The sequence below is a fragment of the Ictalurus furcatus genome, chromosome 7 (genome assembly GCF_023375685.1).
Source record: "Ictalurus furcatus strain D&B chromosome 7, Billie_1.0, whole genome shotgun sequence".
Classification (NCBI taxonomy): Eukaryota; Metazoa; Chordata; class Actinopteri; order Siluriformes; family Ictaluridae; genus Ictalurus; species Ictalurus furcatus.
Window position 1 is genome coordinate 12570608 of NC_071261.1, and position 15818 is coordinate 12586425.

At 40.7% G+C, this 15818-nt stretch overlaps 3 protein-coding genes across 5 annotated transcripts in view; all 3 read left to right on the forward strand.

Moving 5' to 3' along the window:
- cdc73 (cell division cycle 73, Paf1/RNA polymerase II complex component, homolog (S. cerevisiae)) overlaps positions 1-887 on the forward strand; it is a 31601-nt gene extending 30714 nt beyond the window's left edge. Inside the window, exon 17 of the mRNA XM_053628520.1 lies at positions 516-887. Within this exon, the coding sequence (XP_053484495.1) occupies positions 516-552 (37 nt within the window). The 3' untranslated portion in view covers positions 553-887. The remainder of the gene's footprint in view (positions 1-515) is intronic.
- A 1739-nt stretch (positions 888-2626) lies between these two features.
- Positions 2627-9589, forward strand: LOC128609768 (complement factor H-related protein 1-like). Of its 2 annotated transcripts, XM_053628522.1 has the most exons (10): positions 2627-2779; positions 2963-3136; positions 4210-4386; positions 4914-5099; positions 5329-5499; positions 6759-6932; positions 7426-7605; positions 8038-8199; positions 8307-8453; positions 9108-9589. In XM_053628522.1, exons 1-10 carry the CDS (start codon positions 2719-2721, stop codon positions 9131-9133), a joined length of 1458 nt encoding a protein of 485 aa, XP_053484497.1. In that variant the 5' UTR covers positions 2627-2718; the 3' UTR covers positions 9134-9589. The 2 variants fall into 2 exon arrangements, with proteins under 2 accessions (XP_053484497.1, XP_053484496.1); XM_053628521.1 differs by lacking the exon at positions 9108-9589 and having other exon boundaries at positions 8307-9088.
- Positions 9590-10055: 466 nt separating this feature from the next.
- LOC128609770 (complement factor H-like) lies at positions 10056-15704 on the forward strand. 2 transcript variants are annotated; one of them, XM_053628524.1, is made up of 8 exons: positions 10056-10212; positions 11822-11995; positions 12391-12564; positions 12746-12922; positions 13541-13720; positions 14153-14314; positions 14422-14568; positions 15223-15704. In XM_053628524.1, exons 1-8 carry the CDS (start codon positions 10158-10160, stop codon positions 15246-15248), a joined length of 1095 nt encoding a protein of 364 aa, XP_053484499.1. In that variant the 5' UTR covers positions 10056-10157; the 3' UTR covers positions 15249-15704. The 2 variants fall into 2 exon arrangements, with proteins under 2 accessions (XP_053484499.1, XP_053484498.1); XM_053628523.1 differs by lacking the exon at positions 15223-15704 and having other exon boundaries at positions 14422-15191.
- Positions 15705-15818: the final 114 nt, after the last annotated feature.

The following is a 15818-nucleotide window of genomic DNA, read 5'->3' on the forward strand; positions in this document are numbered from 1 at the left end:
ACCATCACAGTCACCTGACTTGAACTCCATAGAAAATCTCTGGTGGGATTTGAAGAAGGCGGTTGCAGCACGCAAACCCAAGTATATTACTGAACTGGAGGCCATTGCTCATGAGGAACGGGATAAGATCCCTCAGGAACGCTGCCAGAAGCTGGTGTCTGCCTCTGGATCTCGTTTGCAGCAGGTCATAACAGCCAAAGGGTGCTCTACTAAGTAATAAAGATGCTTGCCATGAAGGGGCTGAATAATTTTGAAACTGGAGAAGTCATTATAAGTTGCATTTTCACTTGAATATGGGGAAATCACTTGAAGCATTCGTTTTGTTGAACTATTTCAATCTCTTTTGTTTGATTTGTTCATTGCAAACAACTGAAAGTCTGACCATTTTGACAATGGTGGTTGAATAATTTTGATTGCAACTCTGTGTGTATGTATGTGTGTGTATAAATATATAACTGTATCCACTAGACACTTTTTGTTTTGAACTTAAATCCTGTGTGTTTGTGTGTTTACAGGTACATGGTGAAACACAAGTCACATCTGCGCTTCTGAATCGGCTTCATTATCATCTATTAAGTCAGCGTGTGTGGTTTTGCCTTGATACAGCCAGCAGCACTTTTAGTCAGGCATTCAACAGCGTATAGGTGTGTGTGTGAGAGAGAGATAGTGAGTTTATCTGGTTTGTTTTCCATGCAGCTGCGTGGGGGGCCTAAGAAAAAAAAAGAACAATCTCAGAGAAGACACGAGATCATTTAGAAGTATCTTCTTATTCCATTATTTTTCACTTCATCCTTCCTTTTTTTTTTTTAGTATTCTGTTGTAAAATGGATAAAAGTGGAGACTGTCTCTTACTGAGGTTAATAAAACAACTGCCATTTGTAAAATCGCTTGGTGCTGACTGAGTTTCTTTTTTTCAACATTTACAGCTCTCTCGCAGCTCAGAGGTTTGGCACCAGGGGGCGTCGTAGCGCAACAAACATCACAAACAAAATCAAGACAACATTCCGACTGTTGCAGGAGGGTCAGTTAATCTGATGTGTCTGTCAGCAACTGTAACAGAATGAAACCAGAGCTCAAACAAATACATCTGATATCCAATGACATACGGAACATATAGCAGGGGCATTACAATTTAAATTACAGCACACACCATATGCAATGAAATAAAATTAACATGCATAATGCACAAGTGAAATTTAGTCTCGAATACGTCATAGACCCAAGTTTATAATTTGAAACGTCTTGTTGTACATATTGAATAAGAAGCTTAAGAATAAGAACTACTTAACACTTAAGAAATCATTATTGTTAGTAATTGGATTTTAAAAAAAAAAAATGCGTATTTAATATTAATCTGACCGTGGCGTCGTAACTCCAAATATTTTCAAGGTGTGTTAGATTTGTCAAGTTAAACAAGTGGCATTAAATTAGATTTTAATGACCTGGCTAATCCTTGAGCCCGCCCCCACTTCCTGACGATACACACAAAGCCCAGCCTCTGAACCTATGCTCTTTCAGCTCGAGTTACCTTTAACATGTGGCCTCGGTATCAAGCACACTTGGACGTTCAACACGATAAATATAGAAAATCTGGCTTGTACTGATTCACGAGGACGGTCAAAAATCCTTGTTTTCATAGTAAGTGGGGGGGGGTTCAAACCGTTCAGCGCTTCCTACAGATAACATTTATACACCTGTCCAGATGCAACATAATTCTGTATCCAGCTTCATCCTTTTTCTGCTTTTACTGCATTTCCTCTTCAGCACAATTAGCTGGCTAGGGACGAGTATCAAGAAAATGGCTGACAGGAAGCCCATCCAAACAGAAAAGAGGATTCTGGACTGTAACGTGGTTTTCCTAACGAGTTTAATACACCTGTGCTGATGCTTAAACCATTATATTTATCATGTTCTACATCAGGGGTGTTGAACATCACGACTTGAACGTCTACGTTCTGAATTAAAGTTGGAAAGTTTTGAAGAAAAAAAAAAAGCTAGTTTGCGGTGTTCCATTGGGATTGGGTCGTCAGAACGAATTCTACAAGGTAAAAAAAAAGGTTCTACGTTTTAAGCTAAAATCCTAAACTCTCGTCTCATCTCCATGTTTTGATCTCAAACCCAAATGTCTTTGTGTGTGTCTGCAGCACATAAATGAACAAATCGGTCTTGCCGTTCCAATAGTTTCAGACAGGACTGTATGTAACGTGACCTTTGCAAACTCGGTCGCAAAATAGAGCGACAAAATGCAGGGCCGTAAACTCCGCTACTCACAAAACTTGGGGGGTTTTTTTGGGTTTTTTTAAGAGGAAATTGGCCCATCACCTCAAACTGTTCACTCGATTGATTTTCATAATCAGTCTACTCTAGATAACTATTAAAAGATTTAACTTTTTTTTTTTTTTTTGGTAGTTTACATTTTGAAAACATCTGTTCTAATGTCTAAATCTTTAGTCAGTGTTCACATCATTAAGCATCCAACGATGTGATAACCAGACTGCAGGGAACTTCAGTAAATAAATCCAGTTTATTTATGATTACATTTCCAGCATTTGGAGTTACGAAATCTTGCGCTAGGTTCGTGGTTTCTGGTAAAAGGCAGAGGCAGGAAGGTAAATCATTAACGCTGCTTATAAACAAAACAACTGGATTTGCAGGCGGTTATCATTTATGCAGGCTTTAATCTGACGGTTTTACCCTGTGCTCTGAGGAAGAAGAGCAATGGAGAAGATGAAGATTATTATCCTGGCTTTTTCTATTTGGTCATGTCAGGTTATTAGGGGTAAGAACTGTTCAAAGTTTCTCATGTTTTTGTTTTTTTTGTTTTTTTTGTAAATATTTATATAGTAAAAAAAATCTAATGAAGTATAGATTTCACTGAGACGCACAATGACAACCTAAATCAATTCACATTCAAAGCCTGTGTATATTATACCTACATGTAAATGTTCTGTTTTTGTTCTAGCTCAAACATTGTGTTTTGCTCCCCTTGTGCCAAACGGCCAACCTGCACAGCAGTTAGAATTCATCTATCCTACAGGACGCACCGTTAGATTTGTATGTGACGGCGGCTATGAGTTTGAAGGAACAAAATATGCGCTTTGTGAAGATGGAGCTTGGAGGCTGCCGGTGTGTAAAGGTAAGTGTACTCGTTGTGTCCTACGAAAGAAATATAACGATCTAACAAGCAATGGCGAAAGGGCCACAAGCGTTCGTTACATGTTACGACTGATTTGAAATAGTGTAGTTCAAAGTAGCAACTTGATATTTTGTGCATTTTCTAATAAAATTATGCTCTTTCAAGGGGTATAAAATGCTAGACCTTGGGTTTTTTGTTCTCATTATTTAACACCTCAAATCAGAAATTTTGAGTTCTCTCAGACAAACACCTAGTTGCTAAAAAAGAACTATAACGCGAGTAATAGATATGAAAACTTGAAAGATCTGACGTGCTTTTGTGTTGCGATATAGAGAGCCAAACCACGGGGGGGGGGGGACTTTTTTTGACAAATATCAGCAGGCCATTAACACGGAAACTATGCTACTTTGGACCTTCTGTAGAAGTTAAAGACATCTTATACTAATCATCAAGTCCTGAAAATTTCATATATCTCGCATCAACGGTTCACAACTAATGACTTATGGAACTTTGGAACTTTTTCTTGTACTGTAGTACGCGCTTTTACAGGGCCACGCCCACCTTTTAAAACCTCTATATCTCAAATACAGATCAGATCAGTGCAGATATGAGCCTGAAATTTTGCACACGGTTTATGAGGAATGATGCCATCATATCCAGAAAGTGTGAAGCTCATCTGAGATGGTCAGTGGGGAGGCTTCAGGTGATGGCCTTCACATGTATTGACAAACAAAAAAAAACAGAAGCTTTCTACCGAATAGGTGGCTTGGCATCCAGTTTACGTTTTCACAGCTGAAATGATTACCTCATGTGTTTAGATTAGGAAAGGTTTTCAGGATAATGTATACTGGGTACTTGTGGTACCTGCAGTCACTTTGCAGTCACTGTGTTTGGTAACCAAAGGTTTGAAATTAAAACCACAAAGCAGATGTTGGTTTTTGGAACAACTTTATTTTTTTTTGTATTCTATAAAAACATTTTGCATAGACATTATCCTATAGGTGAAAATGCTGATAAAAAAGAGAAAGTGATGATCATCCGTAGTTGCGTCCCAACTTTTGACTCGTTTCTAGTTCTAGACGAAACGTGTACCACTCCGCATGTGCCAAACGCCAAACCTGAGAACAAGTCAGCAACATCCTACGAGGATGGACACACTGTTAGATTTGTATGTGACAGCGGCTACGAGTTTGAAGGAACAAAATATGCGCTTTGTGACGACGGAACTTGGAGGCTGCCGGTGTGTAAACGTAAGTGTCCTCATTGCAAACACGACCAACACTGTGCTATTATCAATTAAAGACAAGATTTTCATTTGGTGGGAAACCTTACACACGTGACTCCCTTTCCTGCATTTATAACAGCAATGGCAAAATGGAAGATTAGGATTTTCTCATAGTAATAATGACTGCTTAGTGCAGGCGTGGCTAGATCAGTAGCCCGAGCAGGCTTCCTGTCCAGGCCGTTAAGTGGAGTTGCAGTTAGTTCCTGTGTCTGAGCAAAACCAAATCTTGATCCAAATCTATTACTTTAAGGACTGTTTTAGTCATTCTTCTACACTGTTTTGCTCTCTAGTACAGATGTAATATAAGGCTGAATCCAGCAAATCCTAGTAGGATTTTGGATAAAAGTGTATCATGACGATAGTTTGTGCAATTGAATCAGCATTTTATTTGTTCTAAAATCCCCTACGATGTAAGTTACACCACGTGTGCGCTCACGTCGATAAATAACTACTAAAGTGACTCCACAAACGTGTAAAATGTTCTGTTTTTAGTTCTAGTTGAAAAATCACCATGTAGTAGTAAACCAGCTGTGCAAAACGCCCGACCCGCAGACGAGTTAAAAAGGTCCTATAACCATGGAGACACCGTTCAGTTTATATGTAACAGAGGCTACAGGTTTGAAGACACAGACTCCGCACAGTGTGAAGACGGAACCTGGAAGCTGCCGGGGTGTATAGGTGAGCGTCCTCATTACAAACATGACTCATATTTCTCAACAACACCGAGGCGTTATAAATTAAAGAAGGGTTCATGAGGAGAACGAGGGCTTTGGGAGGGAGGCAGGCATTTGAGACGAATAATAACATGGCGTTTAAGACTAAAATTCAGGGGTAAATTACACTGTGTGTGAAAAAGTACAGTAAATGAACATTTAAAGCCACGCACGATCTGTTTATTTTGTTCTAGATCCAACACGGTGTACTGCCCCACGAGTGGCGAACGCCCGGCCTACAGGATCGTTAGAGTCATCCTATAGTTCTGGAACATATGTTAGGTTTCAATGTGACTACGGCTATGAGTTTAAAAGAGGAGACCAATATGCAACGTGTGTAGACGGAACCTGGACGCTGCCGGTGTGTAAGTATCCTCGCAAGTATTATTTGTGATGAGTCTGATGGTTTGAGGTCTCAGAGTTGCGTAGTCTGTTTATAATACTTTATTTTCTAAGTCACTTGGGGGGAAAGAATCACATTTTTTTGGGCTTGTTTTGTAAATATGGTCGCTTGTTAGGAAAATCTGACGAGCAACATCGTGTTTTTTTTTTTTGTTTGTTTTTTGTTTTTTCATATATATATATTTTTTTTACATTTATGGTCTATCTATTTTCCCCAGTGCATTGACACTGTCTGCTCACAGCCTCACAATAATATCAGCGCTGTAGTGTATTTCTCCCTCCTACAATTATTACAGATTATTACACAAAAACAAGCATAACACACTCGTATAACATATATAAATATATATATATATATATATATATATATATATATATTAATATATATATCTTATAACATATATATATATATATACACATACATACACGCACACACTAATAGTAGTTATGGTTCTAATGTAATCTCCTTTTCCGTCTCTCCAGTCATATTCTGCTGGCCGGTGAGCACAGACGAGTGCCCGTCCTCCCAATAAACTTTGCGTCCGTCTTCGGTCTCTTTGGCTCTCTGCGTTTTCACCTCCTCTCAAAAGCCATGCCGATATTAATTCTCACTTTAGCGCAGGATCTGTCGCCTTGCCTTTTTGTTAAGAAACAGCCGGTTCCCCAGAGGTCAACGATGATTGCGTTTGGAATGTTCCAGATTAAACACAGTCGTCTAGATGACGAGTTTCAATTCTAAGCAACTGTCATAAGAATAAAGTACAAATGCTCCACTGTCCTCAGCAACCCCAGCACCCGACCCCTAACCCCCCCCCCCAAACCTGCCCTGTACCCCTGTCCCCCCCGGGCCAATATACATGATATAGTAGCCGGCGCGTCATCTTTCTGTTTACAGACGCGACATGACCATGCGAAGACGAAATCCCGACCCGACAGTTCGAATTATAAATCATTATTATAAAGCTTGCTGTTGCGAATCAGTGTAACGTAAGGAGACAATTTTGAACACTGATTTTTTTTTTGCGTACTTCTGTACGTCATTTTCAATAAAATAAAAAAAAAAGTTCTGTACTTTAATGCTTTCGAAATTTAGGGATTAAGTTATAAATCTCCTTCGGTCAGAGGGAAATTACTCCATGTGTGCCGCACACATAGCTACATCAGTTTAAAAATGTCACTTTAAAGCTGGACGTGTATAAATGTTCTGTTTTTTTTGTTCTAGGTCAAAAATTATGTGGTAGGCCAAGTGTGCCGAACGCCCGATCTACAGAAGGGTTATCGACATACTATAGTACTGGAAGCTATGTTATGTTTCAATGTGACTCCGGCTATGAGTTTGTAGGACGACATTACGCAAAGTGCGTAGACGGAAATTGGGAGCTCCCGGTGTGTAAAAGTAAGTATCATCTTTGCAAACATGACTAATATTTCTGAACAGCGCTGTGATTATATAATAAAGACAAGATTACTTCATGGGAAAAACCTCACACACGTGATTCCCCCTCAGTCTGGGGTTGGGGTTTTTTCTTAATTAATAGGTAGATTAACAACAACTTCTTAATGAGTTTCACAAAAGAAATACTTTATTCGGGGTGGATGTTTAAACATAAAACGCACTTCACAGAGCTGTGACGTCGCTCGACGCTGTAACTAAAGCGTACGCTAACCGTTTCAAGTCCCACCGCGTGCTGCACTACACACATCGGCCGAGCCTGACAGTGGAGAGAGAGAGAGAGAGAGAGGATATAAATATGCTGTGAATATAAATATGCTGTGCAGGAACATCTAAAATCCACTGATGAACAGTAAATTACTCCATGTGCACACACACACACACACACACACACACACAACTAAATTAAAGCCATGTATAAATGTTCTGTTTTTAGGTCGAGATGAAACGGTGTGTTCTGCCCCACGCGTGCCAAACGCCCGACCTGCAGTAGATTTAACATCGTTCTATGCTACTGGACGCACTGTTAGATTTGTATGTGACAGCGGCTATGAGTTTGAAGGAACAGATACTGCGTGGTGTGAAGATGGAATTTGGAGGCTGCCAGTGTGTAAAGGTGAGACATTACAAGGCCATCATTTACCTCTCTCAGTACATACCAGTTACACATATCACCGTACAGATACAAATACTACCTTTTACGCCTGATGCGAGGACACGGTAACACGTCTCGTAGCCGGAACTTTGGCCTGACCATTTGTCGAGGGTGAGAACACGAGCACGGTGTTCTACTTTAGAAACGTTGGGCCTCGTTTATGAATATTTTAGTAGAGTTGAGTAGGAATGTAATAAGCGTCTGAATCAGTGTAACTGGAAGTGTGTATGACTTTTATAAAGGACTGAATAACTCTTTCAGCGTGTAATCATACGAATGTAACATGCTGCACTGTATTCATTACTATAAAGGAACGAACTGTATGTGTTGATTATAATTAACGATTTATTCCGTTAATCTCCACGTCGTCACACGTATTGTCTCTGATTTCAGTCAGAAATTGTGGAACTCAACCCCTTATTGAAAATGGAGACATTACCGAGCTACCAGATGGAAATGAATTAAAAGCACAGTGTAAGAAACTTTATAAACTAACAGGACCTGGAACAATAAGATGTGTTAACGGGAAATGGACGGAGCTCCCGGTGTGTAAACGTGAGTATTAATTACACCAAACAACTATTTTACAACGCTGAGAGAACAAATGAAGTCGTGATTCGACAACATTTAGAAATGGTTTATTATTGTTTTCTGTTTCCTAGCGCCGTGTAAACTGGATAGGACAAAAATTCTTCATACTTATCATCCTGATGAATATCTGCAGGAGGGTGAAAGGAAGAGATTTTACTGTAGTAACCGTTATCAAATAGATATCAGCTGCACTAAAGGAACAACATTCTATGGTGAATGTAAGTGCATCCTGTGTTTTATCGAGACAAAAGCAATAACGGCGTTTCTCTACTTACAGATTCATTTATCTTTATTTTCCGCACAGTTATTACATAATGAATAAAACACACAGCACACAGCACTTTACCAGCTTCAGATTTTTTTTATCCATTTATTATAGTCACCATGAATGTTGTGTGACCTCTTATCAAACAAGTTAGTTCTGTTCTCGCTTACATTCTAGTAACTATAAACGCGCTGTTCCCTCACCGGCCGCTCTTCGTCCTCTCTTTTAACGTGACTACGCCGACACTGGAGACTCCTTCCAGAGAACTTCACCATATCAACGACTACATACATTCCATACATACATAATCTGTCAGTGCACAGTATAGAAACATTAACGTATTAGAATTTGTAGCTGCGCTAGTGTCAGAGCCGCTCTTCTAGAAATGTATTCCACCCTAACCTTCTGACCAATCAGGATCCAGGATTCAACAGCGCTGTGGTGAAAGAATGCAGTAATATTAGGACCTGTGATCGTTATTATGCTCAGTTGCTTTAATGAGGTTTATTTGAGCAGTTTTGAACAAAATGGAGGATGAGGATGTGTAGTTGAACGTTTTGGGGATTTTATTGAGACTGTCTCTGATGGCTGTTTATTTTGTTTACAGGTAAATACCACTGGGTAAGTACATAAACACCTATTTTAATTATAGGTAAAAACTAAATGCAATTAATATATTATAATAACTGTATCAGTAGAGTAACACTGTCTGTGGTCCAGTGCTGATACTGAATCTTAATTCAGATATATTCATTCATGTCTACGTGCACTAGTTTGGACAGTGAGCTGAGCTCTGTCGACGACGAAATCTGGGAGGAGGAGTGGGAGGGATCGTCTGCAGAGCTCCTGCTACTGATCAGAAATCATCCTTCTCAGAATAAATGCTCACTTTTCGACCAAAATGTATTTTGCAAATCTGCTAAGAAGCTCTTTTAGTGAATTAGTAACTTCAGTGGAACTAAAGAAGAATGATTTACACATTCGAGAGGGCGAGGAATGTGAAGTCGTGAAGACGAGCTGAAGATGGTGGATTGTTACATAAACCGAGAGAAACCCGATCTGAAACAATAAAGTTTATGATTAAAATGATATTTCTGCCTGGTCGTTTTTCTTTGCTTGATAAAGTGGGACCGTGTTTACCTTCCATCCTTTACATGATAAGAACACATAGCGTCACTACTGATCATATTCACACTGCTGCAGTATAGAACTGTAGATTTGTTCATATTCACATACTAAATCTTTGTCATTACACAGTTGTTGTTGTTCTTGATTTTTCCCCATGATTGGTTTGCACCCAAAATAAGAATACACACAAATTCACGAGTCGATATGAAATGTCAGAGTCATAACACTTCCCAATTCCCATTTTGTCAAATCTCAAAACCAGTGCAGGGAATTTCACTAAATAACTCAATGTGAATAAATTGTTCTACTTTTGTTTAATTTCTTTGTTTTGGCGCGTCCGTATTTGGAGTTACGAAATCCGCAATGGCGAAATCTTGCACTAGATTCGTGGTTTCTGGTAAAAGGGAGGCATGAAGGTAAATCATTAACGCTGTGTATAAACGAAGCGACTTGTTCAGAAGTGTGCGTCTGGTCTGTGGTTCATCTGAAGGTTTTATGCTGCGAGCCGAGGTGAAGAACAACAGCAGAGATGAAGAAGATTATTATCCTGGCTTTTTCTGTTTGGTCATGTCAGGCGGTGATGGGTAAGTGCTCTTAGCGTTCAGTAATATCGGAAACATTTGCGTTGAAAAGCTAACAGTAATGTAACGGATTGACCGAGTTTCTCATGTTCATCGACAGTGAAAAGTTTCTTTTCTAAACCAAAGCTTACGGTTCGATAAAGAGTTACAGCCCATGGCCTTATCGGCGGAATAACGTGGGTGATGATGTGGGTCAGAACATGGACCTCGGAGATCGCGGAAGGCGAGATCAGAATCGGAGAGATAATCTGTGAAATACAAAAACTTTTCACTTCTTGGGTGGGGATTTTAATCCTGGTCTGTTTTCTTCTGTCTTGTAAACATGGAAATAAGAATAATACAGGTGGATTTGAGTCTAGAGTACTCTATGATCAGAGGTAAATGGCGCAGTGCCAGTGGTGGGGAAGAAAAGCAAGGGATAATAACAAGCACCTAACAATAAACATTATGATTCATTCAGTAATTATATACTAGCACATTTACATGCTGATAACACGGCTAGCATGGTAGTAATATTTACCCTTGTATTGCTGTATTTGGTGTATGGGTAGCTGGGGTCGGGGGAGGAGCGAGTGAGAGAGAGCAGGGGGTATAAAGGAAATGCCTGGATTTGAGCCACCAGGTGAACGGCTTCATCCAGGATGCGGGCTGGTGGTACTGGACCCACTCCACCGTTCCTGTCAGGAGTCGACCGACAAATACAGCTCCGGTACCACCAGCTCGATGAGCTGTTCCGAGTCCTGCTCCTCTGCCATCAGCCAGCGGCAACAAGAGTCCTTCGCCTGCTGCGTAGGCCGTAGGCCGTAGGGGCGGCCGACGTCGAGGAGCGTTGCCGGTGCTCCTCAGGTGTCTTTTTGGCGCTTGAATTCTCCTGCTGCGTCCATGGTGCCAGTGGCAAGCAGGGTTTCCACCGAGAACAAGGGGAGGACTCATAGAGCCCATTCCTCTTCGGACATCCCCACACAGCCGCCGCACGCTTTAAAATCTCCAAGAAGGCCTCGGAAGAGCTTGATGAGTATCATGTGTGGACCATGGGCTTTGAAGAGCTGCTGCTGCTCGTTGTGCACATCAAGGAGTTGGTGTTGGGTTTGATGGAGGATGGCGAAGGACTTTACGAGCTTGCCAAGCGGGGAGCCTTTCGTGGCGGCGTCCGAGTCCTCCCAGATCCTGGGTTTCAGCACCAATCTAGAACCCTGGCGTGTAAGCGTGCGGAGGAAGACTCGGGAGGCAGGCGGAATTTTCCGGAAAGAGCTCCGGTCTCACGTTCATTCGGTCCCTGCGCCTTTTAGCACACTTTCAAAAACTCAACAAAAACTGACAAACCAACAGCAAAAAGAGTTCGTCAAGGACTCATGGCTTTCGCACAGTCAAGTGTATCGCTCTCGTTACAGCAGTCACTAAAAACACAAAGAGTGACAAATAAGTAGACTGCTGGGAACACGATACAGGTGAGAATCATCACTTCTCTGTCCGTAGCTGATGCTCGACCATGGCCACTCTGCCACACAAAAGGGTTCAACAGACCGACACGCTCTGTTAAAACGTTCCATCATCATCGTGATGTATAACTGATCTGGGGTTTTTGTTTTTGTTTTGTTTTTTTTTGTTCTAGGTCAGTCATCGTGTACTGCACCAGTTGTGCCAAACGCTAAGCCGAAAAATGAGCTGGCAGCATCCTATCCCACTGGAAGCTTTATCGGATATGTATGTGACAGCGGCTATGAGTTTGTAGACACCCATTATGCGCTGTGTGAAGATGGAACTTGGAATCTGCCCGTTTGTAAACGTACGTGCTCACTCATTGCGTTAACATTAACATTGTCGTGTTCCTGGTTTCTGTTCAGTAAATAGGAAAATATCATCATAAATGTATATTAACAGAAAATCCAGAAAAAAAAAAAATCATATTAACTTTCACAGTCATGGGTCTGTTTTGGGGTTTTTTGATAAATAAATATCAAAATTAAAATCGGCAGAAATCGTGAAAGTAAAGATGCTGTGTTCCAAGTAAATATAATATCGTAGGAATTGAAATTATTTATTCCTTTATTTTAATCTGAAATGAATACATACAGAGGGGTCTGTAATGCACTGCGATCGGAGGTAAAGCACACGCAAATAAATCAATCGGTAAAAGATTTAAAGCCACATGTATAAAGGTCCTTCTGTTTGTTGTTCCAGATGTAAAATCCTGTCTTGCCCCAAGTGTGCCGAACGGCCAGCCTGCAAATGCGTTAAAAACGTTGTACGGTCCTGGAGAAACTCTTCGATTTGTATGCGACAGCGGTTATGAATTTGAAGGAACACGTTACGCGGTGTGTGACGATGGATCTTGGAGGCTGCCGGCGTGTAAAGGTACGCGTCCTCGGTGCAAACAAGACTAATATTTCTGAGCAGCGCTGTGTTCATATTCCTGGTTGAGAGAGAGAGAGAGATGTAGTGAATAGAGTTATTAAAGTAATGTAATATATAATATGCAATGTTTCAATTGAGTTTGAGAAAGGTTGAGTAAAGATTGTGTTGCTCCTTGTTCTAGTTCTAGATGCGGCGTGCGCTGCCCCACACGTGCCAAACGCCAAACCTGAAAACGAGTTAGCAGCGTCCTATCCTGCAGGAAGCACTGTAAGATTTGGATGTGACGGCGGCTACGAGATTGAAGGAACACGATATGCGCTTTGTGAAGATGGAACTTGGAGGCTGCCGGTGTGTAAGCGTAAGTTCTAACGCCCTGAATCCCGCCGCCTGCTGCACTACACACATCTACAGCGGTCTGTTCTGCTTGATTCATTTCCATGTAAGTCACATAAAACGTAAATGTAGTAATAGTCTCACTCTAGAAAGTTCAATATAGGTATATTTATAAGGGGCAGTGGTGGCTTGGCAGTTAAGGCTCTGGGTTACTGATCGGGAAGGTCGGGGGTTCAAACATAAAACGCACTTCACAGAGCTGTGACGTCGCTCGACGCTGTAACTAAAGCGCACGCTAACCGTTCCGAGTCCCACCGCACGTTGCACTACACACATCGGCCGAGCCTGACAGAGAGACAGAGTGAGAGTGAGTTCTACTACTTGGATTAATTATCAATAAAACTGAAAGCTCATGGCTCACACCAGCGGCTCCCAAACATTTTCATGTCATTGGCTGATGTTGTAAATAGACAAAAAAAAAAGAATTATTTTATATAAATATGCTGTGCAGGAACATCTAAAGTCCACTGATGAACAGTAAATTACTCCATGTGCACACACACACACACACACACACACACACACACACACACACACACACACACAACCACATTAAAGCCATGTATAAATGTTCTGTTTTTAGGTCGAGATGAAACGGTGTGTTCTGCCCCACGCGTGCCAAACGCCCGACCTGCAGTAGATTTAACATCGTTCTATGCTACTGGACGCACTGTTAGATTTGTATGTGACAGCGGCTATGAGTTTGAAGGAACAGATACTGCGTGGTGTGAAGATGGAATTTGGAGGCTGCCAGTGTGTAAAGGTGAGACATTACAAGGCCATCATTTACCTCTCTCAGTACATACCAGTTACACATATCACCGTACAGATACAAATACTACCTTTTACGCCTGATGCGAGGACACGGTAACACGTCTCGTAGCCGGAACTTTGGCCTGACCATTTGTCGAGGGTGAGAACACGAGCACGGTGTTCTACTTTAGAAACGTTGGGCCTCGTTTATGAATATTTTAGTAGAGTTGAGTAGGAATGTAATAAGCGTCTGAATCAGTGTAACTGGAAGTGTGTATGACTTTTATAAAGGACTGAATAACTCTTTCAGCGTGTAATCATACGAATGTAACATGCTGCACTGTATTCATTACTATAAAGGAACGAACTGTATGTGTTGATTATAATTAACGATTTATTCCGTTAATCTCCACGTCGTCACACGTATTGTCTCTGATTTCAGTCAGAAATTGTGGAACTCAACCCCTTATTGAAAATGGAGACATTACCGAGCTACCAGATGGAAATGAATTAAAAGCACAGTGTAAGAAACTTTATAAACTAACAGGACCTGGAACAATAAGATGTGTTAACGGGAAATGGACGGAGCTCCCGGTGTGTAAACGTGAGTATTAATTACACCAAACAACTATTTTACAACGCTGAGAGAACAAATGAAGTCGTGATTCGACAACATTTAGAAATGGTTTATTATTGTTTTCTGTTTCCTAGCGCCGTGTAAACTGGATAGGACAAAAATTCTTCATACTTATCATCCTGATGAATATCTGCAGGAGGGTGAAAGGAAGAGATTTTACTGTAGTAACCGTTATCAAATAGATATCAGCTGCACTAAAGGAACAACATTCTATGGTGAATGTAAGTGCATCCTGTGTTTTATCGAGACAAAAGCAATAACGGCGTTTCTCTACTTACAGATTCATTTATCTTTATTTTCCGCACAGTTATTACATAATGAATAAAACACACAGCACACAGCACTTTACCAGCTTCAGATTTTTTTTATCCATTTATTATAGTCACCATGAATGTTGTGTGACCTCTTATCAAACAAGTTAGTTCTGTTCTCGCTTACATTCTAGTAACTATAAACGCGCTGTTCCCTCACCGGCCGCTCTTCGTCCTCTCTTTTAACGTGACTACGCCGACACTGGAGACTCCTTCCAGAGAACTTCACCATATCAACGACTACATACATTCCATACATACATAATCTGTCAGTGCACAGTATAGAAACATTAACGTATTAGAATTTGTAGCTGCGCTAGTGTCAGAGCCGCTCTTCTAGAAATGTATTCCACCCTAACCTTCTGACCAATCAGGATCCAGGATTCAACAGCGCTGTGGTGAAAGAATGCAGTAATATTAGGACCTGTGATCGTTATTATGCTCAGTTGCTTTAATGAGGTTTATTTGAGCAGTTTTGAACAAAATGGAGGATGAGGATGTGTAGTTGAACGTTTTGGGGATTTTATTGAGACTGTCTCTGATGGCTGTTTATTTTGTTTACAGGTAAATACCACTGGGTAAGTACATAAACACCTATTTTAATTATAGGTAAAAACTAAATGCAATTAATATATTATAATAACTGTATCAGTAGAGTAACACTGTCTGTGGTCCAGTGCTGATACTGAATCTTAATTCAGATATATTCATTCATGTCTACGTGCACTAGTTTGGACAGTGAGCTGAGCTCTGTCGACGACGAAATCTGGGAGGAGGAGTGGGAGGGATCGTCTGCAGAGCTCCTGCTACTGATCAGAAATCATCCTTCTCAGAATAAATGCTCACTTTTCGACCAAAATGTATTTTGCAAATCTGCTAAGAAGCTCTTTTAGTGAATTAGTAACTTCAGTGGAACTAAAGAAGAATGATTTACACATTCGAGAGGGCGAGGAATGTGAAGTCGTGAAGACGAGCTGAAGATGGTGGATTGTTACATAAACCGAGAGAAACCCGATCTGAAACAATAAAGTTTATGATTAAAATGATATTTCTGCCTGGTCGTTTTTCTTTGCTTGATAAAGTGGGACCGTGTTTACCTTCCATCCTTTACATGATAAGAACACATAGCGTCACTACTGATCATATTCACACTGCTGCAG

Coding starts and splice junctions, on each gene's coding strand:
- LOC128609770 (XM_053628523.1), top strand. CDS start 10,158: ATGAAGAAGATTATTATCCTGGCTTTTTCTGTTTGGTCATGTCAGGCG. Junction 10,213..11,821: donor GTCATGTCAGGCGGTGATGG/GTAAGTGCTCTT, acceptor TTTTTGTTCTAG/GTCAGTCATCGTGTACTGCA. Junction 12,565..12,745: donor GAGGCTGCCGGCGTGTAAAG/GTACGCGTCCTC, acceptor TCCTTGTTCTAG/TTCTAGATGCGGCGTGCGCT.
- LOC128609768 (XM_053628521.1), top strand. CDS start 2,719: ATGGAGAAGATGAAGATTATTATCCTGGCTTTTTCTATTTGGTCATGT. Junction 4,387..4,913: donor GAGGCTGCCGGTGTGTAAAC/GTAAGTGTCCTC, acceptor TTCTGTTTTTAG/TTCTAGTTGAAAAATCACCA. Junction 7,606..8,037: donor GAGGCTGCCAGTGTGTAAAG/GTGAGACATTAC, acceptor CTCTGATTTCAG/TCAGAAATTGTGGAACTCAA.